Genomic DNA, 27,018 nt, shown 5'->3' with positions numbered 1-27,018 from the left:
ATTTGACAACAGAAATCAGCCGTTGTTATGGAGAAATTACCGCTTTTCGGACACCATATTTTCGTCTAACTGTATCAAAATAGAGGCAGATTATCTTAATTCAGACTCCTTCTTAAAATAATATGAAAAAAATACATAATGAAATATCAAACACAACATACAGTTAATTAAATTTATTTCTTTCTGTTTCTTTTTTTCATGTAAGCACATATTATTTTCGCCTAAAATCGTTTCCATGGCAACACAGTTGTTAAATCCAATTTGAATAGTTCCTTGATTGATCCAGCCAAAATTTACATCAAGAAAGTGAAGTTAATATACCGTCAACATTTTCCAGTGTACAGACAGAGTTTAAAGATAACAGTTTTTTTTGCAAAAATCTTAATATGGCTTTCTTTTGTACAAAAATAGATTTACTGGATTACGGTAAGATAACATGACAAAACTATGACAAATTAACCTTGTTGTTAGAACACTTGACTCATTGACATATCTCTTTGTAACTGTTAGACAGAGAATCAGGCAAAAAGATATAGTTATTAGAAATATTATAAACTGATTTTGCTTAAAGTAGTAGTACAGATGTCACACTGATCAGTGACTCGTTACCATAGCAACCATGATGTATTTTCTTACCAAAAGTACCATTTCTATCAAGTTCTTGAAATAATTGAATATGTTAAAGTGTTTTTCAAAATACTATTTACATTGAAAGCTGTCTAATTTCATATTCAAAAGTAAGAAAACCTCATTTCATGTAAACTGATGTGACACTGTTTGGGATATACATAATTTTCTGATACACACGACACAACTCTTGCTAGTTTAAGGCAGATTCATATGATAACATAATGTTTTGTTGATGCAGTTATTACTTAGAAAAGAATATGATCTTACATTAATTTTTTTAACAAATAGAACATATAAACATGAAAGATGTTTTACAATAATTTATAGTCAGATTAATGTTTAATACCACGGCAACCATGGCAACAATGCATTATTTTCTTATAAAATTAAAGATAGAATTTATTGTCAAATTTCTTTAAACTGTATGATTATTTAAATAAAAAAGAGCACTCAAGATATATTATGCATGGAGTATGTTTTTTTTAAAAAAATCTGTATTGCTTAAACAATGAAGACAGTTTTACTCTAACCACTTCACTGCTGTTCTGACAACATAACATACTTTTACCAAACATTTCTCACAGTTGAACTTTGACAGTTCAGTTAGTTTTACTTGACTCCCATTTGTAGTTTGAATCAGCTTGGTGAACTTCTGCAGAAAACATGACCTTATTTTGTACACTTCTGTGACAGTTGCACTTTATTCCATTGGCATACTTTCAACTGGATGGTAAGCAAATATATAAGTTCCTTGGGTTTCATTTCCATTCACAAATTCATAAAGAATCTTATTTTTCTGGCTGGAAATTCTTTCTTCCTTCAGCCATTCTGCAAAACAAAAATACATTAGTATTAGTCCCTTTAAGTAGAAAGTTATAGAATAGAATACTGTGAAGCATTTTTAAAAAATAAAAGTATCTTTTTTGTGTAATCTACATAAAAGCATGACTAATAAGTACCCATCCATCCATCAATCTCATAATTTTCAAAAATACAAAAAACTAGCTAATCTTCTAACATACTAGTAGACATACACTTAAAAGAATTATTTCATTCAGTCTAACTAAATGAATACTCAAATACTGCAACAGTTTCTTAGGAAAATACATGTATGATGATATTCAATCATTATGCATATGTCCCCACTCTCCTCTTTTTATGCTAGATATGTTTGTTGAATGAATCTATTAGACTAGTAATGATTTCTTTCAAAATGCTATTAATACAATCAGGTCATTTATGTGTATGATATTTTAAGATTTATTTAACTTACTTGTACTTACTTTAAGAGGAATTTATTTTTTGTATATATTCTTAAGATGTATTTATCTTTCTTACAATAGAAAAACTGCAAAAATGCAGAAAATTACAAACCCACAAACTCTTACAATATGTGGTATGTAGGCATGCCTTGAGAATTCCTTCTTTTTGTTTAAGGTCATAGCAATATGCCAGATGTTTCTCAGTAGTTCATCAATAGTTGATCTGTAAAATTAAAAAAATACTTTAAAAAAAGCTGAAATGTGAGATAAAGATGGCCTAGCTAGTTACCTCAGGACACAGAACACAAAGATTTATACTATGAGTATAATATGTTTCAATCAAAAGCATGACTTTCTTAGCAAAATGTCTTTAAAGTTTAAAATATATTCATTTAATGTGTAGAAGTTGTTTGTAACTTGTAAAGAACATTATGTAGTGATGAGGAATCCAACAATCATGGTCAAGTGAACTGAATGCAAACTTACATGAAAAGCTATTGAGCATCTGTTTTATACAAAATAAAAACAAACAGCTATTCTTTATATTTTTTTAATTGAAGTGAGTTTGACATGAATAAGAAATAATTTATTTAAACTGACAACTGTTCCTGTAAGTCATTACATAAATATGGATAAGGCTGTGACTTTTGACATACTGGTCTTTCATACTGATCAGAAATAAGAGTGAAAACTGTTGTGGAAAAAAGTAAGCTTCCTGAATGCCCCCCACCCCTCCCCACCTTCCTCCTTATTTGGAGGATATAGGAGGGGGGTAATTTACAGTTAAAAGAAACGGAGGAAGGGGGAGAGGGGGTGCATTTAGTTAAATGTAGTGTGGAAGCAGTTCTCAAGCTGAGGTAGGGTGTATTTCATATGACAATGGGTGGGAAAGAGAAGGGAGGTATTTGGTGGAAGTTGATGGGAAGGGGGGTGATTTGAGGTAACCCAGTTGTGGAATGGAGAAGGGGGGTAAAATGTTTCCGGGAGGGGGTGATTTCCTTTTTTGAAAAACTGCGGGTGTTCTAGCTGACATAATTTAACTGACGCTGTTTTAATTTTCTGATTATTTCCCATTACCATCAGAGGTCCGTAACAGCATATGAACATCTCTGAGCTGAATATTTTTAGCTAGAATTAAAGCCCAGATGACAATTCCGGGATATTTTCGAAGGACAAAACGGTCAATATATATGGATTTGATTAATATTTTAAAACTCTACATATTGTGTAAATATTACTACTTACCTGTAAATCGCTCAATGACATTCATTATCCCTTTTAAATCAGTCGTCAAATTACTGTTTAAAAGTTTCCTTTCACACGACCTTTCATGTTTACAAATGGCGTGTTGATACAAAGGGCGATAAATTGTCAATTATTTGAGAATGAAACGAAATGTCAAAACACGGAAATGTTACAATACCTGCTTGGTAAATGACGTTTGTCTCTTCATTCATTTATCGTCCCAATAATATAGTGTTAATTGACAAAATGCATTAATTGACACGAAAACGTGTTGAACTCCACTCATTTTTGTGACGTAACTTTAATCGGGTTTTTCTCGAATGACGTAACGCCGCATTTGGGCCAAAAATCTCATGGCGCGACACAATTATGTTAACATATCATATAATTATTAAGAGCATGACGAAATTGCTCATATCTTCAATCTTGATCAGCGGTATAATATCTCAAACTGGTCCCTTTATTGTACAATGTACAAAAGTTCAGCTTCTTGAGGAAGATAGTCAGCGAACCATCTATTATGCTACTATTCGATATTACCTAAACTAAAGGAGTATTGGCTAATGCGATTAGCCTTACTTTGAAGACAATCAAGTTGACATTCATTTATTAGCTAAGGAAAATTAAACAATAACATTTAAAACTAGCCATAAGGTAGAAAACTATAGGTTATAACAGCCATATCCACTAGTAACTTAAATCATGGTTTTTATTAGGATAATATTACACAACAAGTTTTTTTTTTCATAGCTGATCCATAAGTCTCTGTATAATATGCCTGACAAGCGACTACCTACTGTCAGAAGATACCCATAAAATATACGAAGTGAAAATAAATTTCCCCTTTACCATAATATCCGACATTGAAACTCATATGTAAAGAAAAGATACCTGTATTGTGTCAGTTGGTCCAGGTTCTGTAATGTTCTGCTTAAGCTCCGATATTGTCATTTTATTATACAAAACTTCGTAGTCACGCCTATCTTCCGCTCTCATGCTAATCTGAAGTAATTATGACGGTACTTTAATTTACGGTGATAATATTACTGATTCCATATGCGCCCAAAATGCAAATGTGAACCTTTCTATGAAACCAAATACAATACTTAGCTATCAATATATACCGAAAAAATACTTGTATATTCGATGAAAATAACTAACAAATTTACATACAAGTACCCGTTTGTATCTATTGTACATGTGTTTATCATCATAAATTCCGAGGTGACAGACGTTATGAATACTTTATTGCTGTGTCCACTTAGTCACATTTTTTTCAATGTGTACAAATTTTAAAATACATCTCACACTTAAACAGTTTGTCCTTTTTTTATATCGTATTCTATGTTTTAAACTGATATTCTTATAGATTTTATTTCTCAGTGAAAATGAGCAAAACGTAATTTTTTAAATTACATTTGCTATATCTGTCTCGAGGTCCAGAACTTCTCTCATTTCTTTATCTGCAACATCACCATCAGCTCCAAATAATTTTGCGACAGATACCGCCAGGTTGATGTATGCCTCACGCATGGACGATAAGCTATCCAGTAAGTAATAAAGTCTTCCCGGGAGACCAAACTCTGGCTGATCCATCTATTTTAATGGAAAAAAGATACAATAAAATCATAACTTTTGCTATTAGATCAGCTTAACCACTTTAAAGATATTGCGGCTTAAAATATAAAATAATGTATGTACTAGACATCAACATTAAAGTTTCACTGCAGAGGCATAGGATAAAATAGTGGACTGTTAATTCAATGACTTCTAAAAGATCTTGCACATATTTGATTATGGAACGAATCTGATCAGTAGGTCTAAAGATATGTGTCTTCGTCTGATGAAGATACCATAGTTTACATGTTAACACTAGTCCAGTACAATTGTACGTCGCAAAACAATCCTTATGACAGAGAAGAATGTAACAGTCATGTTTCATGAAGAATCAGATCAGATGAGGTGGTCTTGAGTAGTGTGCCCTTAATATCAAAATTTTATCATTTTTACTCTGAAGCAATTTTATTTCGAAACCACTTGTATAATGGGTACTTTTATAACATCTTGGTCAAATATAACATATAATGTAACAGATAGAACTGATCTAACATAATTTTGAGCACTTTACACATGCACACATATACAAACTTTGTTTGACATTTTACAGTATGTTTGTTTTATTTCGCATATAGTCGCTCAAAACATTAAGCAGAAAGTCTCGAATTTTTCATTTACTTTTCGGAAAGCAAGGAGCTCAAATTTCATGTAAGTGTAATTCGTTTTAAAATTGTGAAATATCCAACTGATATCTTAGCCCTATCCATATTATTTGAATTCAAGGTTACCGTAATCTTCCTATATTACCTGCAATATCGGATAACACAGCCAGGATTTTAATAAGTCTTCTGTTGTTTGTTTTATTTTCTAATATTTCTAGATATGTGTCCCATACTATGAATCACATATATATATATATTCTGTACTAGGTCACTATTTTTAAAGATCGTCTGTTTGCTCATGAATTTTACTAAAGAAAATGCGGCAACATTCACACTGTCTATTTAAAGGCATTGGTCACGTTCACATCTAACACGCTCCCCACTGTAAGCTGTACTATACTTTTCTAATATTTGCTCTTCTAGTCTCAGGTTTTGTATTACCATACAGCTGCTGCAACACAATGACAGACACACAAACAGATAGACGAAAATACATATAGTAACTTTCCTTGTGCGAAGCTGTAAACGCCACTAAACATACAATCAAATATTGACAACCGAATTAAATTTTAAAAACCTTTAAGTTTTGTTCAATATAAAGTGGCGGGTATGAATCCAGGTTAATTATTTTAACGGTATGCAAAAGGCAATAGCAAATGCTGCAAAGAGTTACGTCCAGAAAACAGGGCTACTGCTTTGAACACTTATACTAAGAGAGGTAACATAATGAAAATTATTTGAAAAGTAAAGATAAACGTTACTTACGTAAATAATATATTTTTCTGTATCTTTAATATCAGCGTATACATATAGATAGATTAGAGGCTTGTTGTTGTATTGTATAAGCGAGATCAACAGTTGAGAAAGACTAAAATTGTTAGGCGACCAGTTGCCACCGGGATTAGTTCCAAGAACGGGCCAACCGCCTAGTTCATTTAACAAAGGTATAGCGGCAGAAGAACCTTTCTGTTCGATTTTTTCTGCAAATAATATACAGTTTATGAAAGCTGGTATGCCTGTATTGAATAACAGAATTTAGTTTTATCTAAATAAATCTATAAAACGATTATAATATTGATTATCTGAAATAATGTTGATTATGCGTGACTAAAGCTTTAAAAAATTTTTTGGTGTTGACTACGAAACGAAGTTGGCGACAAAGTGTTTCATTATGTTAATTTTAGTTTTTCTGCCATTCACGTTTATATATATATGAATCATATGAAAATAATCAAATGAAATATCTAAACTTTCTCATTTCAGTTTACCTAAATCAATGCAAGATGCATACATGTCCTTCGCTTTTGATATGGCTGATATATTTTTGTATGATGCATTATCTTCTTCAAGCAGATCTGAAATGAAACATCAAAATAAGATCAAGTAGAATTACGCGCTAAACTTTGCTGTAAGCGTTAATGTGATTGATGAATTATGTCCATACGTCTATACATTACATTTCAAACAGATAGAGTTCTCACATGAAGGCATTTGATTATCGTAATGCTCGCGTTATAGCATTCTGTTGAATATCACGCTAATGATTTTGCCTTCAATCGAAAATGATAATATACCATTGTGCAACAAGCCTGGCCCTGGTACAATCAGTGATATCAAGCCGTCAGTCTTTAAAATATATATGCAACACTTTAGACGTATTTTCCACAACTTTGTAAGTGAATATTTCGGAAATTTCAGTACAATTTGCTTGTAATGCGTAATATATAATACAATATCAACCATTCAACTCGTACATCGCCGGCTGTACACCTGCCACTATCATTCACTACAATCCTACACGATTTCAATTCAAGCAAGTTAAATTCAGAATAAAAAAGAAAGGCAAATGAAAGAAAGTGATTTCAGAATGTCTCAAGACAGACCTAATGAGAAATTAACATGTTTTGTAGTTGCTCAAGGACGTTTCATACTTACATGTTTGCAGAAAGCAATGTGAGAAATAAAAATAAATATCAATTATTATTACAGATGCAAAAGGAAAGTTACAGATATGTTATATGTTACCTTAATGTATGTTTAGGATAAACGTACTAGAATTATAACATAGTCATCTGATAGCTAACTGCATTATATTAACAAAGTATCATTACAAAGTATTTAAGGAAGTAACCTAAAGTTCTAAATGTCAACATCACTAGTACTTTAGTAGAACCAGAAGAATGATTTTATACATGATTTTGTTTTTCCGGTTCTATTGTAACGAACCATCACATACAAGGTATCTTCTTTTGCATTTCGATGGTAATAAATGTTGCTACTTTGCATTGAAATTGCGAAAAAAATAATTATTAATGGATTTTATGCCAATTTTCAACGGTCACATGTAGAAAATCAACTCTTGGCTTTTATCAAATTTACGATACAGCATGCATTTTGCCATATATCAGTAGCTGCATATGCATCAAACGGTGTTTACAAAGCTCCAGAATTTGCTGACAAAAAACAAACATTCACTGCATTAGGAGAGGTAAATGAAATAAGCAGATAATGTTTATGGAAAATACATTAGGAGTAGAATTGAATTCACAATATGTCGGTAAGACAAAAAACAGTTTTATAACTATAAATTTATAATAATGTTCATTAAGGAGGTAGGTTACCTTCATATTTGTATGTGCACATGTCTAACCGGAAGCTAACGTGACGATTTACGACGACGTTTACGACAAACTAAATGTGTTTGTATATTCATTCTTCTGAAAACAAATCATGAACGTGTCTTCGATCTGATGCTTTATGGTTTAATAATGCAGAAATAATGAATAAATTGCCGCAGAAACGCTTCAAAACAATGTTGCCTTAAAATGACGTCATTGATGTCATGACGTTACGTGTCAGTTACCGCGCAAAATTAATAGCTTTTATCTTGAAAGTACGTAATTCTGTGCATTTTCTTTATTCAAACTATTTTCAAATAACCATTATTTGCTGAAATATTTTTATGAGTCTTTTGCTCTGAATAATAATCAATATTTTGCTTCTGTTATGTAGTTACATTGAAATGTTATGCGGAATGTACGAAAATGGATGATGGTAACCAATGTTATTTGGAATATAGTTAGGTGAGAGGTTACTTGTTACGGCCATTTTCAAATAAAAAATCTAGCAGTTTGATTTGTAATACCTATTTTTCAGGTTCCGTTGATAATTTGTTACCTATATACTAAAACTAAGATCTAAAATTGTTCAAATTTCAGTAGAAAATTGTGGTTTCTTGAATTGAAATGATGTTACCATGGAAACGAAGCCCGTGACCTATGTATCTAAAGGTAAAATTCAAAAGCGTTCACACTAGTCTATTTAAGAAACACAGATTCGGCTTTTTATTTTCATTTCATCAATATCCATGAGAATAACAGTAGCATGCTGAACGATTTTTCCATGAACAATGCCAGACGAGGGGTACTGCTGTAAGTATTCTAAGCTTAGAAATGTGTTTGAATAAATGCAGATAACACGAAAATATAACTTACGTTAGAAATAATATGTTTTAAAGCTACATCAACTCGAAAGATAATATTATTCAATATTATTTTATAAGAAATTACGACAAAAAGCAAGATATAAGCCATTTTAAACATCTCTGTTGTCATGGTTACTTTAAACTTTAAGAAAAATAGGGTACCATGTATAGTGCTTGGTATTTTGCTAATGATATTACCCAAATATTCCATGTTGTTCATTAACAGAATGGCACTGAAGCCGTCGAAAACCCCTATTTTTATACATAGCTGTCTAAAAATGAGAGAAAATGCGTTACCATGGAAACACGAGCCCCGCGACATATACATTTTAAGCTTATATTAGAAAGCTAACGTGCATACTAGTAAAAATATAGATTATGCTGACTTCCACGGATATCAATGAAACTAAAATACACTGAAAAGTGTTAAATATCCGTATTTTCCTTCTTCTTTCCATATGAAATACCTTTGGAGGGTCATGTTCTTCAAACCTGGATAAAAACTGAACTTGAAGGAACAGAGACAAACGAAACTGAGAATTTAGCAATTAAAACTTTATATAACACGGACTACAAAAAGACGTTGCGGTTCAACTAATTTGAATTTACCCTTGTAACAAGGTAACCTACCTCCTTAAGTTTTTAAATGGCTAGTCACTTCCCTTGTTGCGGGTCTTTTACTTATAAATACTTACTTTTATTTGTAACCTCGATAGAGTCTGTGAGCTCACTAGACACACCATAGTAAGATCTATCTTGCGGAATAACAGTTTTCTTCTTCCACCCGCCGCACGAGTACATGTAGAAATCTTCGCACGGATCTACTGCCTTGTCAATATTCTGCAAAATTCTTGAACCTAGATACACAATAAAAGTATTTTACAGACACAATCAAGTTTGTGTAATGTTATGGTGGCATATTTCTGCCAACCACATATCCACTTATTTATCTAGAATTTTTCGTAAAAATTTCACTGATGCAGTTATTATCTGGCAAGTGACAAGACTGCTTGTTATCCACTTTATCGAACTATAAGTCCTTTTTTAGTCCTAAACGTCCTGAAGGTGTAAAGACATCAGTATTATAATGATAGTATAGAGACTATATGGAGCAACTCAACGTTCTATGCGCTGCAGATCATTTTTATTAGAAGAGTAACAGTTTTTTACAGATTTATCCACAAAATCAGCATTGCTCAGAATGCCAAGACAATAAATAGAGACAGGAATAAATAAGGGAGATTTACAGCGCCGCCTATACCATAAGTTGCCATCGTATTGTATTTGTATTTGATCTTTTCTTAGATTTTAACGTAATGTATATTTTATTGAGTCTTAAATGAATTTTTATGACATGACCCAAATCAACAATGACTGTTTTAAAAGGTACTTTTCTCCGTCTTTTTTTCAGAGGACCAAAACCTTTTTACTCAACATACCCTCAATAAATCTATTAATATAACACGTATTGTTACGCTGTATTGAGTTATGTTCGTCGGGCATTAAATTGTTAAAAAAAGAGAAAAGCGGTTTTAAAACCACATTACTTTAGCAAACGTTAACATTTTAGCACTCTCGGATTAATACATTGTACATATCAAAATTATAGCATAAACAAATGTTTCAGTCATATATTTATTTATTCTGATACGGTAATCACAGATACCGACAATACTTATTGGTAATTCGCTCTTAACTTTTTGATACTATGGAGTTATCGAAAAAAATCGTTTTGAAAGTGACATGAGAGATACTTATTCTGATACATTCTTTAAAAAAAACATGACTGCGTGAAGGTAAAGTTCTTTACGAGTGATAAATCATCCCTCGACATTTCTAAAAGGGTATGTAAATTAAACATTGCGTATGCTTTACAGGAATTTACAACAGGAATTCAGGCTATTTTAATTTTGCGATATATGACATGCTGTATTGTCATAATTTGACGACTCAGATACTAGAAATATACCTTTAATGTCGCAATCTCAAAACACCTTTGTGTAAACTCTTGGTTAATAGCAAAGGCTTTTTAAGTGTATGGTTTCACTCTAAAGATAAAACAGTACTTACTTGCGTGCACACAATCATGTGTCGAACATATTTCTGAAAGAAAGGAAGTATATTGTACGTTATATATGTGTAAGACTGTATCAATCTGTTTCTACTGTCGGCTTAAAAATGGTCTCAGCTTTAAGGTTTCAAGGTGTATATTAGCAACATTTTGGTAATATAGATCGACACATACTTTTAATTTAAAGTGACGTAAAGAATTTCTGAGGCCTCGGTAGACGGAAACAAAACCGTACTCTATATAATGTAAAGACATGTAGCTATAAAGATAAAAATGTTAAGACTCCTTTCTGTGATTTATTCTTTTCCAGTTTTAGATTCTGACATATTAAATGTCTAACTATATCAAATATTCTTCCGCTGATCCAAGGTAGTCTAATACCTCCCTTCCCCTAACCCTGCAATCGTCTTTCTAAACATATTCAAATTAATTTATTGTTTAAACATATTTCAGATTAGTTACTGACTATCATATTGGATTTTATAAATAACAAATACACCTATAAGGTATTACGCGACAAAACTGGCAAGACTGCAATATATCCAGTTGAATTTACATGCTTATTATAGACCTAAGAATACTAATTCCAACCAGCTTGTTTATGTATTTGACAGGTTTGTATTTGTTGCTAAGTAATTTCTATTTATTTATTTTAGTATTGTCTGGTCTGATAAAAACTTTTAACGCCGTCTTACAAGCCTTAATATGAAAGCCGACGCTGTGTACCTTTTTTCCTTAATAAGTATCGTATTTTAAACATTAACACGGACATTTATAACACTCATTTATTATTCAGCTTTCAAGAAGTTCAAGTTTGTTAGATAATTTGTGATAAATGGAGAAACGAATGCAAGCAATGACACAATATTTCTAAATGTAAAGATACTTCATGTAGCTATGCATTATTTAACTAATAACATTCGCGTATCAAATACACTGCCAGTTTTGCAATTTTGAAAAGTATGCAAGAAGTCTTCTTTATTTGATTGCTTGAGGAATCATATTTACATGTATATATAACCTTCATTTTTACTTCTTATTTTACTTCTAATTTCATGTTAGGAATAATTATCTTTTATATTACTCATAGGAGATAGGATTTTTGTTTTGTACAATAAAATCATGAGTGTGTAGCACGAGTGATTCAAGTGATCTCTTCCGAACGACTGCATACGACTGTACATGTTGAATTAATTGATGACCAAAATAAGGGAAAACATTCATACTTTTTGATTCGTAAAACGCAAATAATAACACTAAATGCTCTGAAAGCAAAACATGGCGGAATTTTGAGGAGTATCTATAAACAGGTAATTTAACAACTCACAAATCATTTGGGAATTAATTTTTCTGAAATGCATGGATTTTGTTTATGATTTTATAATTTTTTATGTGTATGCCATCACATCATTACGACGTCATATTATTATTACGTTACTGCCGATTCATTCCGGAGAGGAATATCGCAGAGATCAAAACGGCGTAATGGCTAATAATTAATTATAACGATGTTTTACCCTTATCATGTGATTATGTTTTTATGCCCCCAAAGGGAGGCATATAGTTTTTGAACCGTCTGTCAGTCTGTCGTCTGTCAGTCTGTCAGTCTGTCTGTCCGCAATTTTCGTGTCCGGTCCATATCTTTGTCATCGATGGATGGATTTTCAAATAACTTGGCATGAATGTGTACCACAGTAAGACGACGTGTCGCGCGCAAGACCTAGGTCCGTAGCTCAAAGGTCAAGGTCACACTTAGACGTTAAAGGTCATTTTTCATGATAGTGCATTCGTGTCCGGTCCATATCTTTGTCATCCATGAATGGATTTTCAAATAACTTGGCATGAATGTGTACCACAGTAAGACGACGTGTCGCGCGCAAGACCCAGGTCCGTAGCTCAAAGGTCAAGGTCACACTTAGACGTTAAAGGTCATATTTCATGATAGTGCATTGATGGGCGTGTCCGGTCCATATCTTTGTCATTCATGCATGGATTTTAAAATATTTGGGCATGAATGTGTACCACAGTAAGACGACGTGTCGCGCGCAAGACCCAGGTCCGTAGGTCAAAGGTCCTAAACTCTAACATCGGCCATAACTATTCATTAAAAGTGCCATCGGGGGCATGTGTCATCCTATGGAGACAGCTCTTGTTTTTTAATTGTTTACTCAAGTATGGTATGGTCGTTGATTTAGGACAATTCGTTATGTCGCGTCTTTTGCGGCATATTTCGTTGTGTCGTCCTGGCGCCCACGCTAACGCAACATTACGAAAATTTTAAAGTTCTGTGTGTCGTTTTCGCGAAGCTAACAACACAACATAACGAAAAGTAGAACTCGACAGAATAAAACATCTTATTCCTCGAAGGTGTGTACTCTATTAACACAGATTCCATTTTGATATGTTGGCGCGCATGCAGCTATGTAGCTATCGTAGAGACGTCCAGGCGTGCACGCCAATTCGAGACAAGAAAACATTTTATTTCGTCTTGCTGAGCGCCATCGCAAATAAATGAAACATTTCATTTCGTGTTGGCGTGCAGGCAAACGCGCCGACACGAACTTCTTGTGGATGGAGAGCGCGCGCCGCCAGCACGACATAAAATGTTTCTTATTGTCGCGTTCTATGTATCGTTATGTCGCGTTCCTCTAAAATGATTATAGTATCATCGGCAGGACAGAATGTCAAAATATTACAAAACGCTGAAGAATACGGCTCATAAGAATTGTAATCCTATCTCTTTAGGTGCTGAAGAAGCATACCGTATAATTTTATGTAAATATTACTGAAAAGGGAAGATTAATTTTCTTACAAAGTATTTATGTCTTCAAATATTTAATTTGAATAAAGATTTGGGTGTTTACTTGACAAATGTTGGACAAAGCATTTCTATATTAATAGCATGTATATCTACCCGGTGTATAAGGTGTGGTATCATCCTTAGGTGGCGGTGTAGTGTTATCGACTGGTATGGCGTCATCGGTATCCGTCTTTATAAGCACAACTGCTATTACTAAACCTATTATAGCCAGCAAGCAAATAAAAACGAGGACAATGAGTCCGGTTTCGCACGTTGTTCTTCTTTTCTCTGGTTCTTCCTTGTTGAAACTTAAAGATAAACTTGTCTTTTACTACATGAATACTCATGCTGCTATATATTTTCCGAAGTGATGAAACAAGATAAATCAAGGTAGTTCTGCACATTTGCAACAAATATTGTCTTGCAATGTAGAATTTTATAAAACCAAATTTTGTATGCCTCTTTGTATTCGAAGGAGCTTCAGGCAATAAAAATGATACGGTCTTGTTCTTGATTTTTTTTGTTTTGTTTTACCAATTTGAATATACTGGGCCTTAGGTTTAATGTTCATGATGGGTTTCTGTAGAAAACTGCATTTTCGGGTATAGAAAACGTTCCAAAATGTAGATTTTGATAAAAAATGTTCATAGTAACTGATGTAGATTTAGACATACTTTTAAATCATCACATGATTAAAAAAATAAGTATCTTTCAGTGTGCTAAATTTTAAATAAAAAATCGAAACATAAATTACAGTCGTTACATTGCTTCTTATGTATGTTATTATTTCGAATTAATGCACAATTTCATCAAAAAAGATTTTCATAATGTATACATTTATCAAATATGTATAATAGGTAAGGGTATTAAGGTGGTAATTTGCATGTGCCAAACAAAGCGTTACTACCGCTCATAAAGCACGTATTCGAACACGTTTAATTCTGATATACAATGATAAGGTTATTCTCGCCGAATAAGAGTACTGATTATCCATTTAAATCGTTACACCGTTAAAAGATCAAGCAAAATGCCAGTTTGTCCGATGATAAGATAATAAATTGACCTTAAGTTGCAACACGCCAACGTAATTCTAAATTTTTACGTTGTGCTGTCAAATAAGGAACCATAGAGCCACAGCTTGTCCCTTATAATTTCATTGAATTTCCAATATTATATCTGGTAATTTGGCTTTACAGCGTTTCAAACGACTCCTTTTATGAATGAATCGATATCTAATTTATTACAAAAGTGAGAACATTTCCAAAAACATTTGTACATGAGTTTGTAGTCGACTTCTACATGTAATAACATTTAATCTTGATAAATGTGTGCTGTGAATTTTATTTTGTATAATGCCAATTAAATCACGAGCTACACGTGCACATACGATCATTGTCATGCTTCAAGTATCAAAAGGAGCCCCCATATCCAAGGGCGTAGTTGGCATTTTATAAATTGCAGGCCCGATGCGCCGAAGAAGCGACTTTGGTAGTGGGGCATTGGGGTATCCTCCCCACGAAAATTTGGAAAAACTAACAGTGTCTATGGTGCATTCTGAGCCATTCTGGCGGAATAAAACCAATGCTAATTCAATAACAACACACAAACAACGATCAAAGTTCAGTTTATGACTAAGTTATCATAACTTAGTATAACTGACCAAACATCAGTATTACCAGTTCCATATCAGTCACACTGTGAGTGATATAGGTTTTCTATTTCTTTTATTAGCATTCAGCAAAACAAAATAAACAGAATTTGTTTGTTTTGAGTGGATATGGAATATATCACATTGACAGTTGATGCAATTAAATACTTTCATGAGCAGGTAGCGCGAGTTATTGTAATATATAACCTATCAGTTCTCGATGTGATATTCCATATCCATTCACAACAAACAAATTCTGTTTATTTTTGGCTGAATGCTAATAACACTCCGTGAGAACTACGTTCCAACGCAAGTCATGTCTAAACGATATCATGTGACATATCTCACCGACTTCTGGTTACGGTATCGCTCAATATGACACGGCTTATATAATTTTCATATATATTAATTACTTTGATTATATTTACTTGTGTCTTGACATGAACATGAATTCAGATTCCAAATGTAATTGCATAGATTGATTAAAACTTTTAGATTTTTAAAACAGGCGTCTGTTATTAAGAAAATAAAAGCATTTTGCTATTTTCCAGAATAAAACAATATACTACACCTTTTTAAAAGCAATACTTACAGACAGTCAATGAACGATTAAAGGCAATGACAGATTTAATCTTAGAAATATATTTCTGCAACTGCTTTATCATAAACACGCAATATTTATTTAATATCATGTTTCTCACTCTAACCGATGATGTTACTAACTCTAAACGCGACACAGGCAAGCGTTACTGACACTCATCGAAGTATTGTGACATAACGCATTACTTATATTCGAGTAAAACATACCAGCAAGTCTGTGACTGAAAATCAGATTTTGTTCCAAGTGTGTACGCCTAGATTTTTTTTTATCATTTAATGGTATCCCCAAGATATCTTTGTCCAAATGAAAGCAATATGTACGAGGTGGCGCGGAGTTGAGTTATACTAATATATGTGCACACTTTAATTGTTGTCTGTAAAAAGATTCTTTTGAAGCACATGGCGCAACTAAGCAACATAGAGCGACTTTAGGAAGAATGAATGCATAGTTCTCGATGCAATTCTAAAAATCTTTTTTACAATTACTACACGTGTATTATTCATTATAGCAACGATATAAATTTTGTTCTTTAGCTAGAGTGGAACTGAAAATGTCCTAGTAAAAGAATTTTAAAACGTGATGACATCCATGAAACTGACGTTACAATTGACGACACGCACCTAATATGAAACTGGAAAGTCAATATGTATAGGTTATTAGCTTTGTTTGTGGATATATGCACTTGTTCTGAAGCGGTAATATTGCGCGACTTTAGGAAACTAAATGGAAAATAATTTTAGGTATGTAATAATGAAAAATATTGCACGATCGCGGTCCATTGAAACAAAAAGGAACAAACAAAAAGGAAAATATTTTCAGATGTGTAATAAGGAAAACATATTTCTTGCAAACCGGACTGGCGTTTCCGTTGCGTTGATTTTACCCATGCCTGCATTTTCATGCTGGTAATGACAACTAGCGCTTCGTGCATTTATTATATATGGTATTTTATATGTGAACTAAGACAATATCAGGTACCCTGAGACCTACTCTTCGTCCCTTTGTAGTATATTTCTCGGTCCAAAATACGTTATATTACGAAAAGAACATACCGTTACGATACAAAGGATAAAACTAAAGTGAAACTTTGTTATTGTGCTTCACTGAAACGTTATAACTTCAGTTTACGGACGTTAATTTCCTGCGCTGGGCGCACATACTCTTCCATAAGAAAGAGTACTGCAAATAAAGAATTTCTATTTGCTTTGAATTTCTATTATTATATGTAAAAATACCATATGCAATAAAACAAGATCTGTTAGAAACGCATAATTGTATTCGATATGCAAGAAAAATTGCAGTCATGTGTTAAAGAATTGGATAGATATATCTGTCCTGATGGCACTTGATTGCGAGTTAAGACGTCTCAGGCTCCTAATTACATTCGCAGGTAATATTAAATGATTATCATGTGCGGACAAAATGAGCAATATGCCTGCACATGATGACGAAAATATTTGTTAGGAAATAGCCAATTTATTTGTAAAGCTCTGGAAGTAATGCTTCACGATCCTGATTATAAATGCAATATTGATTACCGGCGTACGAATGTACGTACTATTTAATAAGTGTGAATGTAAAAGCTATTTTGAGACCATTTAGTAACAATACGTCTCTACGAGACAATTAAAGATATTAAGGTTTGTGGTCATGGAAACTCCTTGGTGCTTCTCTGATCATTATTCCATATACGGACGGGCATCTTGGTAGAGCAAACGACTTACTGCAAGCGTATTGGATGGATTTCTTACATAAAAATCCCACATCCAAAGCTAAAGTTCAAGCACATAGTTGAAAGGGCAAGCGATTCGAAGTCAGCGACCGTTGGCCGCCTTGGCCTTTCACGTTTTAACTTACAATGTGCGCACAGAATATACAATGCCATTTTAAATGATTTATGTAAAATTCATACAAATCATATTATAAATCTTGCTGAATGTAAATTAAGTCTAAACAAGATCTTTTAAAGGAATCTATTGCAACAAAACAGATCTTTTAACAAGAAATACGTGAAAAATGTCAAACTACACGGAAATTTTAGTATAATCAAAAGATCTAATTAATTGTGAACTTAAAAGAAGCAAAGGGATTAAACAGAAAAAATAGCGAAATGATCACGAATGAATACTCCAGTCGCTGCGAACATAATTGAAGCGAAGACAAAAATATATTTAATGAAACAGATAAAAAGCAAAAGTTATATTCTGCTTTTAGAGGAAGGGCTGCAGTAAAATACAATCTGTCTGAGATAAATAATGCTTATCTCTGCATGACTTCAATTTAAAGAAAGGAAAAGGGAGATTCAGTAAAACGACAAAGTAAAAGAGATTCGAGTTTCTGCACAACTTTTATGAATTGAGTTTGAAAAAGAAAAGTAAAAAGGTGATGCAATAAGCTGCATAAGTTTGACGTATCTTAGTAAATGCACAAGTTTCGTGACTTTAAAAAGAAAATCGGGGGATGAAAACAACGCGAAATAATGAAATTTTCAGGAAATGCGCCTGTTCAGAAAGAACGAGGAAGAAAGACGTGCAGTAAAATATAAAACAATAAAATTGTAATGTTGTTCCAAGTATTAAAACCTTTCAGGTTCTCTGACCGCTTTTGATAAATATAAAATATAAAATGAAATGCATAACATGTAGACACTTTTTCAAAACTGAATGCATGAGTAGTAGTTCAGCAGAACACCACTATTGTGTAGGAACCACCAACAATGTTTACAACATTGCCATGGAATTTGATATAAATGAAAGTAATTCTATAGCGAACACCTGAAGATACTTGTTTCTATTGTAGAGCATAAACTCTACCTTTAAATTTTCATGCTGAAATTGTATATGATTTTATGCATCCATTTCAAAGAATTTTACTCCAGCGTGCGTAAGACTATAACGTGTAAAATGGTGACGACAAATACATTTGTCAAACTGGTTAAATTGTTGTACCTTTCTCAGGCGTACGCGTCATCCAGTCATCCAGTCATTTATGAAAGTGTCACAAAAATATTCTCGACGTAAAGATGAAATGAACATAAGAATTTTCTACAAGTTCAGATGGTAATTATGATATTGAAACTTCGCAACACTGTATGTGAGACGTCGTCACATATTGTCTGTAATCGTTGCGGACTTGTAACATTTATGTAGCTTACATAAGTTTATTTGAAACTAGTTCGTTGTATCTTCCAATCTGCTGCAAATAGCTAATATAGGTTCCACACATCAAACTCATCTTTTAAGTTATGAAAACGTAGAATCAACTGTTTATTGCACAAAATAAATGAATTAACAAGGACATTTGGAGCGACACCGTAACTTCATCGTTGAGATAAGTCACATTAAATCGATGAGACTTGACTTACGTTGGAACGTAGTTCTCCTGGAGTGAATAAAGAAATAGCAAACCTATATCACTCACAGTGTGACTGATAAAAATATGTTCCTGTATTTTGTTGATGGATAAAAAGATGCGAATAATTAAATCACTCATGCTACGCATTCCTGATTTAATTACTAAGCATCCAAAGTTCTGATTATATTTATTCACCGGTAAAATGTAGTAAATCATTATTTATTAAACAGATGCACATTTCAATAATTATTCAACTGAAAAATAAGCTGTATACGCACTTCAAGATATGCATTTTGTACTATGAAAAACAGATTTTACAGCACAGTCTAGACTTCTTTAATCAAAAACAATACTTTCAAACTTTAATAAACTTGAAACAGTTTATGTTTTCAATATGCATTAGATTCACGGATTATTGAGAGGCACCGAGGTGTAGGGGTAGAATTAAATCAGGGTTTTGTCCCCTTCATAATAGGGGCCGCTGATAGGCCCCTTCTCCTCAGTAATTTTCTTTTAAATCATGCAGTTTTCCACAAAAATTGACTTTACATCAGGTTTTTATTCCCCATCGCTCAAATACCTAGCTATTCCCCCCACCCCTCAAATAACAGGCCTTGGCCCCTTCCCCTCTTGGTAAAATCATGACATTCGCAACCCCTTTTTTTCGGCGCAAGTACTGTCTATTTGCCAAATTAATAAAGTTGTGGGGCGATAATTGGCGGGGCGGTGGTATACGAGCGAGAAAATAATTAAAACTACTGGTATCTGTTTTATCTTTTTAATCATGGAAATATCTAATGAATACGCTCTAATTACATGTTCAATATTGGCCAGGCGCGTATCTGGGCATACGCCTATACGCCTGTGCGTACAATTCAAATTCGACACAAACTGTCAGCGAGAACATAACGAACATATAAAGGAACACAGTGGGAACCGCACAGGAACGGCCGGTGGCAACACCTTCGAACGATATATGTGTATATTTCTTCTTTCTAAATTACACATTGCTTACAAAGCTGGGCATACTGATACTGCTTCATTTCTGTATATCATACTTATCTTCTTTGCAGTTTGCAGTTCACGTGATCAGTGGCATCTGGATTATTGTGATCTATAGCGTAAAAGTGAACAAATCTTATATAGGGAGTACGGACATATCATTTCATGTCGAACATATATTGTGAATCGTTTTAAGTTTCGTATATTTTAAATGAATTCTTAATGTCATATGATCTTAATTACATATGTGTTTATTGTGCATCCGTTTAGTTGAAGTTTTCTATACATGTAGAAGACATTTCGCATAGATATGTCTCACAAGAACTAAAAATTCTGTCTGCCTAAGTGACAAACTTAAGTAGAAACAAGCAACAAGTGAAAATAAAGCAAGTGTTATAATGCCATGGAAAACAATTATGTAGGTAAACCCTAAACAGTTTCAGAGGTTTAGTATAAAATCATCAACTGTAATTTTTACAAGTACGTGTTTATGTCTCAAAAGAACTGTCCAGCTTTTAACAGTGTTTAATGTTGGGAGAAAGACCCCGGATGTCTCCTTCGGACATAACTTTAGGCCATGAACTGATACCTGGATAAAGCCGTAAATTGTTCAGAAAGCCAACCTGATGTATGAACTGATACCTGGATAAAGCCATAAATTGTTCAGAAAGCCAACCTGTAGTATGAACTGATACCTGGATAAAGCCATAAATTGTTCAGAAAGCCAACCTGATGTATGAACTGATACCTGGATAAAGCCATAAATTGTTCAGAAAGCCAACCTGATGTATGAACTGATACCTGGATAAAGCCATAAATTGTTCAGAAAGCCAACCTGTAGTATGAACTGATACCTGGATAAAGCCATAAATTGTTCAGAAAGCCAACCTTATGGTTTCCTCACAATGAAAAATGAAAAAATAGACACCTCGTGCGAGGTTTCGAACTTACAAAGATACAAGCGGATACAAGCTAAAGACTTTCATATTAGAAAATATGAACAGTTACTACTGCTATTCAAGTATCAATAAGGTGCAATAAAACAGAGCAGTGGGAGAATAAAAATGGCAGTCTTCCGTTATCTCGAGTAAGAAAAACGTGACTGCTTACGTGATATCGAAGACTTTATAAATGATTGCAATAACATCTATCAATCTTTATCCATATCTGAATACGGAAGTACTTTTAGCAATTTGCGCAGTTTAAATTTGCATTTGCCAAAATTAGATGTTTAATGACTAAAAAATGTTACGTTTCACGTGAGAAAACTTGAAACGTTTGCAATGTGCGCATAGATACATTAATCAAAAACTTGCCAAAATGTTGATGCAGACGCAATGCATTAAATTAAACACTGACGAAGATTTCAAATACGATTACAACAAAAAAAAAACCAACAAAAAAACCTAGTATACCTTTAAAGTGCGAGGTATCAAAAACGTACCAAAATGCGGATGCAGACGCAATGTATTAATTAATGAAGAAGATTTCAAATACGATAAAAACAAAAAAACCTAGTATACCTTTAATGTGCTAGGTAACGTTCCAGTCATTGCCTATGTAATCTTGACGTTGTGGAGGTTATTAAATGATTAATAAATAAATAAATGAATAATCGTAGTGACAGCTTTGCACACGGTTCGAATATTCGATTTTTTCACGTGTGTAGGAGTTAGATGCAGTTACCCAAACTATTATAGTGTTAGGGTGTTAGGCCCCTTTGGCGTGAGCGGGTATTGGCAGTTGTACAATAAAATATATCATAGAATGACACAGTGTTTCAGTGACACAAATATTTTGAAACATAACTATATATCTACTGTTACTATTGATGTCTAATGTACGAAAACAGGGAGTAAATTGTGTAGAGCAATTCACAGAACTCTGATTCTTCAACGTTCTAAGTCTCAGCCGTGCTAGAGCGATACACAATGTCATGGTCAAGTTAATTAGAACTCTTCATTGTAAATAAAGTATACGAAAAAATGGCTGTATTCGTCAAAATATCCTGGGCTGCTCGAGTTGCAGTTTTTGCTTTTAGACAATGTCACGATCCCTGCCATTAAGCATGCGTGGTGTGCTAAACTTTGATTTTAAATGATTACCTCCGTAATATGTAATACAAATGTGACAAACAAAATAGATTAACGGTGGAATATAGCAAGAAAACGCATCTCTTGCTTAAAACATTCACTAAATCTCAACTTTCTGGGAGATGGAGACCCACTCCCTCACCTACATCATACTCGCAGCATCGCTGCTATGCTGCTCATATCTAGCGTACAGTTCAAAACCATCCAGATACGCTCCCGTTAGTGACTGATTCATTACCTCCTACAGCCTAACCCCCCTTACCTTTCGATTTTTATTGCATATTTGGCATTTTTATTTTTTCACTTTCCCGGGCCTGCAGTGCCTTATAGAAGCTACGCCACTGATATCAGAACAGATTTGATAAAAAAATATTTACATACATGTTGAAAGAATGAAATATTTATCATATATGGATGAGTCCTTGGATTTATGTACTGTTAAAATTACCTCAACAATGACATTAGTACTAACTACATGGGAAATGATAGATTCCCCAACAAAATTTATGCTACCCGTATAACGGCTATTAGACATTGTTTTCTGGAGAAATGACCTTACACCGTCACTTCCGGTTAAGCACATACCAAATTTTAAGATATAGCCTAAACATGCTAAATATTTCTATACAAATGTATGAAAGATATATTTCGATCGATTTGGCCTTATTATGTTACATTGTAAACTAGTTTATTTCATATGGCATACATACACCGAAATAATGCAAAAAATATGAATATTTAAGCCTGAAATAGAAGTTAAATAAATGATGTACTTCGGCGCAGCGGTGAAGCGTAACATGTTATTCATTTTCAACCTTTTTACATATTTAAAATTTCGCTTTACAAATTGTCAACATTTAAATGTTCATATAGTTCACGTTCACTGGCTACGTTTTAGATAATTTACATGATAAAATGCAAACGTTCGGTGTAAATGTTGTTTCAGTAAGAAATACAAGAAACATTCAAGCTTTATTAAAATTTAAGATGAAGAGCACCTACAGCCTTAATATAACGGCTTCAATCCCAAAATCCCTGCTATAAAGAATGTCATTTGGTTCATAATCTTTAAATAATCCGTTATGCAAAAAAAAAAAAAATCATATGAAGTAGTTGCCGATAATATCAGGCGCCTGGTAGAGTCTCATGACCGTCTAAGCAAAGCTGCTACTGATGACGACTCAGTGACTGATAAAATGTAAAAAAAAAATTAGAACTACAAGTTGCTAACAGTTGTCGATAAAATTGAAAATGGCAGAGTGTAGGAATTCAGACTTCAAAGTTGGCGGAAATGACTCGCAATCTCTAGACTCCTTTTATAAAGACACGAATATCGATCTTATATCGCAGGGTGTGGGTCACATTGGTTTTTAATGCATTTCCGTTGAAAAAAGTTTAATTTATCAATTAACAAATGACTTTGTACAATACTGAAGTTTAACGAGTAGTTCCTACCTTAGCTCGACCTGTGTGTCTTTCGCCAAGTCCAATCTACTGTTACCATTCTCAATATCATTGTTATCGTATTCTTTGTTGCCGTGCACCGCTGACATTGTTCATGTACTAACAGCTACCCTTCTTTATCAATGCAAAAACTCTAAAGAAATCATTCAAAATCTGTATGTACACAATTTTTTCACGTGAATTTAAAGTTATTTCGAAACTAGCGACTGCCAAAAAATTATCGTATAAAGCCTAAAAATGACATTGAAATGCTAGTACAAAGTTATAAACGAATGAGCACTAACCTTTTGAAATACACATTTTTAAATGTATTAAATATTCTTATCAAATTCCAAAATGTAATCAAAACATTGTCCATTTGCACTATCTGCATTAATGTTTTTATTACTTGTTTAATGAATAAATTAAAGATAATAATGGAAAGATTGTAAATGAACAGATTTACCGAGAGCGTAAATTCCATTGAAAACGTGACACATTGACGTTAAGAATATTTAGAGTTGCCCAAAAAACACAGATAACACGAATTTTTCGGTACACTGGGTAGATGTATATTGACAAAGAAAATCGTCTTGCGTATCATGTGCGTTATTATAGACTTTGATGTATCTTCTTTCATGCATAACTGGGAGAAATATTCAATGTAAATAATCTAATCTAATATATTTTCAGTTTTGAAATTTCCCCAAAAATCCTCGCTACTCTGGGAAAACTGTCTGCTTATAGAATATTGGTAAATGAAAACTGTTCGTCAATCTTAATCCTAATCTTGATAGTGCAAAGTTATTTGTCTACGTTACCTGTAATACATGGTAACATTTACAAGGGTCTCCGTGGCCTAGTGGTTAAGGCCACTGACTTCAAATTACTTACCCCTCACCTATATGGGTTCGATCCTTACTCGGGGCATTAAGTTCTTCATGTAAGGAAGCCATGGAGCTGGTTTAATGGACGTCGTTGGTTCTATCCAGGTACTCGCCCGTAATGAAATAATGCACGGAGGGGCACTTTGGGTTTTTTCTCCAAAATCAAAGCTGGAAAGTCCTCATATGACCTATAATTGTTTCGCTGCGACATTAAACCCAACAAAACAAAAAAAAATATCATTTAATAGTGTTCATTAAATGGTTTGGTTTGACTTTTTCACATATTTCTAGATGTGTGTTAACACCTTGAATCATGATGCATATACCTTGAATTATGATACATATACACAGAGTGTATTTTTTCTGTGTATAAGCATCATTACTCAGTAGCTTTATGAATATATTTCTCTTTGTGAAGTCATCTTTTTAAAAATTCGCCTGCTCGCTGATACATTGCACAACTTAAAATGTCAGAATCGCCAAACTGTCTTCATATGATGTTTGCCTAGGTTTTTCTTAAAGCCCTGATCAAACATCAAATGGACATTTTGCTGAAATTATGAATAATTATCCTTTTTCCATGTCTCATGGTTTGAGGGAAATTAAGCTAAAGTACCTAGTCACCTAAAGCCTGCAATAATGTTTCAGCGGACTTGTTTTTAATTTCTTCTATTAAACTTTTTTTTCTTTTGTTTTGATTCACTTCTCTTTTTTGAAGAACATGACCGTGTATTTTTGTAAGATTGTGGAATTCCTTGCAATTAATCACAGATATATCAAGTAAAAATGCAGTACTTTAAGTAGGGTCAACTTGAATTTGTGGTTCTAGTTACAATGCCTACATTATGGTGAGGATTTTTGTCACTTTGACTCTATGAAACCTTACATTTCATTGGCCTACCCCGTATGAAAATGAGGCACACAAAACACCATAATTAAACATTAATTTTGTACAATTTGATATTGGTATGAAAATAGCGCAAAATATGATGCAAATGAGATAATGCAGTGCAAATATATCATCAATAAAACACTACATTAACATATTTATACATTATTTCCATATAAAAGTGGTCTAGATATATCAATATATAAACATTTTAGAAACATTCAAATATTCTAAACAAATCCAGATTTTAAAAGAAAATTACCAGCATTGTTGGTTTTTGCTATTGTTTGCAGACATGTATTGAAATGGATCGGGTAGCGAATAGAACAGGGTACTAAAATTTAGTATGTCTGATTTAAATAAAATCAAATCGTACGACGTTTCTAGCAAAACTATCCATCATATTTCGTGTCCGGAGCATAACCTGATAAATATTCAAGTTATTGACTTTAAACTTTGCATATAGAGTGAGTTGGTGAGTTGGATTTTACGGCTAATCGACACCAAAGGGCATGTATCGCCGAAAAGAAGTTTCCGTACTGAAAATGTAAATTGTAAAGCATCGCATCAACATATAAAGTCTTACAATTTCATATCTAAAAACCTATGCATGTCCTTTTAAAGTCAATAGGTGATTACTTATAATCTAGTAATACTGTCATGTTTATGTTATAAATAATTAAAGGAAATTGCATTTTAGCTCAACTATTCGGAGAATATGGGTGCTAATCTACTGCCCCGGCGTCGGCGTCGGCGTCGGCGTGAGCTTTCTTGGTTAAAGTGTTTCGACAACCTTGGTTTTTTCTTTGTTACTATTGCTTATATTTTATTGTAACTTCACATTAACATTGTTCAGCATGCAAACAAAGTATGTGCAGGGACTGGGCCCATTATATCCAAGGTCAGAGTCACCAAGTTGTTATACTTCGAATTATTTTCATGTTAATTTTTTTTCGAAAACTTTATAGACATATCTTTGGTACTTTAAAAGGTAATGACTTAAAATTAAAACTATTTCCTAATAATCATCATCTGCATGTGTGGTTACAATCCCCATAACTCTAATTGTAATTTTGACAGAAACATGCCCCTTTCATACTTAAAGTTGTTAAAGAATCTTCACTAACTTTAGTGTCAATATAAAATAACGACTTGGTTATATTCCTTTTAAAGTAGAGCTCTCTTGCTGAGACATAATTTTATTCCCCTTTCATACTTAAAACTTTTAGGGAATCTTCTCTTTCTGGATATAACTTAGGTATAATATAAAATAACGACTTGGTGTATCTTCCTTTTAAAGTAGAGCTCTCATATTGGGACATAATTTCAGTTACTAAAATAGTAACATGGGATCTTCTCAAATAGCAATTAAGTTTTGTGTCGTGTTAAC

General features: G+C 33.2%; 1 protein-coding gene and 1 long non-coding RNA gene across 2 annotated transcripts in view; both read right to left on the bottom strand.

Annotated features, from left to right (window-relative positions):
• The window catches only part of LOC123526523 (neprilysin-like), a 56,720-nt gene extending 32,252 nt beyond the window's left edge, over nucleotides 1-24,468 (bottom strand). The window contains exons 1-9 of the mRNA XM_053523017.1: nucleotides 24,319-24,468; nucleotides 23,865-24,006; nucleotides 13,826-14,019; nucleotides 10,911-10,943; nucleotides 9,536-9,697; nucleotides 6,625-6,711; nucleotides 6,122-6,336; nucleotides 4,554-4,733; nucleotides 4,029-4,139 (exon numbers count right to left, since the gene is read on the bottom strand). Of these exons, the coding sequence (XP_053378992.1) occupies nucleotides 4,029-4,139; nucleotides 4,554-4,733; nucleotides 6,122-6,336; nucleotides 6,625-6,711; nucleotides 9,536-9,697; nucleotides 10,911-10,943; nucleotides 13,826-14,019; nucleotides 23,865-23,962 (1,080 nt within the window). The 5' untranslated portion in view covers nucleotides 23,963-24,006; nucleotides 24,319-24,468. The remainder of the gene's footprint in view (nucleotides 1-4,028; nucleotides 4,140-4,553; nucleotides 4,734-6,121; nucleotides 6,337-6,624; nucleotides 6,712-9,535; nucleotides 9,698-10,910; nucleotides 10,944-13,825; nucleotides 14,020-23,864; nucleotides 24,007-24,318) is intronic.
• Nucleotides 159-3,476, bottom strand: LOC123561045 (uncharacterized). The gene is made up of 3 exons (XR_008367002.1): nucleotides 3,138-3,476; nucleotides 2,019-2,115; nucleotides 159-1,458 (listed from the first exon to the last, which is right to left on the bottom strand). It is a non-coding gene; the product is annotated as an uncharacterized LOC123561045 (long non-coding RNA).
• Nucleotides 24,469-27,018: the final 2,550 nt, after the last annotated feature.

Source organism: Mercenaria mercenaria, chromosome 14, assembly GCF_021730395.1.
Source record: "Mercenaria mercenaria strain notata chromosome 14, MADL_Memer_1, whole genome shotgun sequence".
NCBI classification, from domain to species: domain Eukaryota; kingdom Metazoa; phylum Mollusca; class Bivalvia; order Venerida; family Veneridae; genus Mercenaria; species Mercenaria mercenaria.
This window is presented reverse-complemented; position numbering and strand designations above follow the sequence as displayed.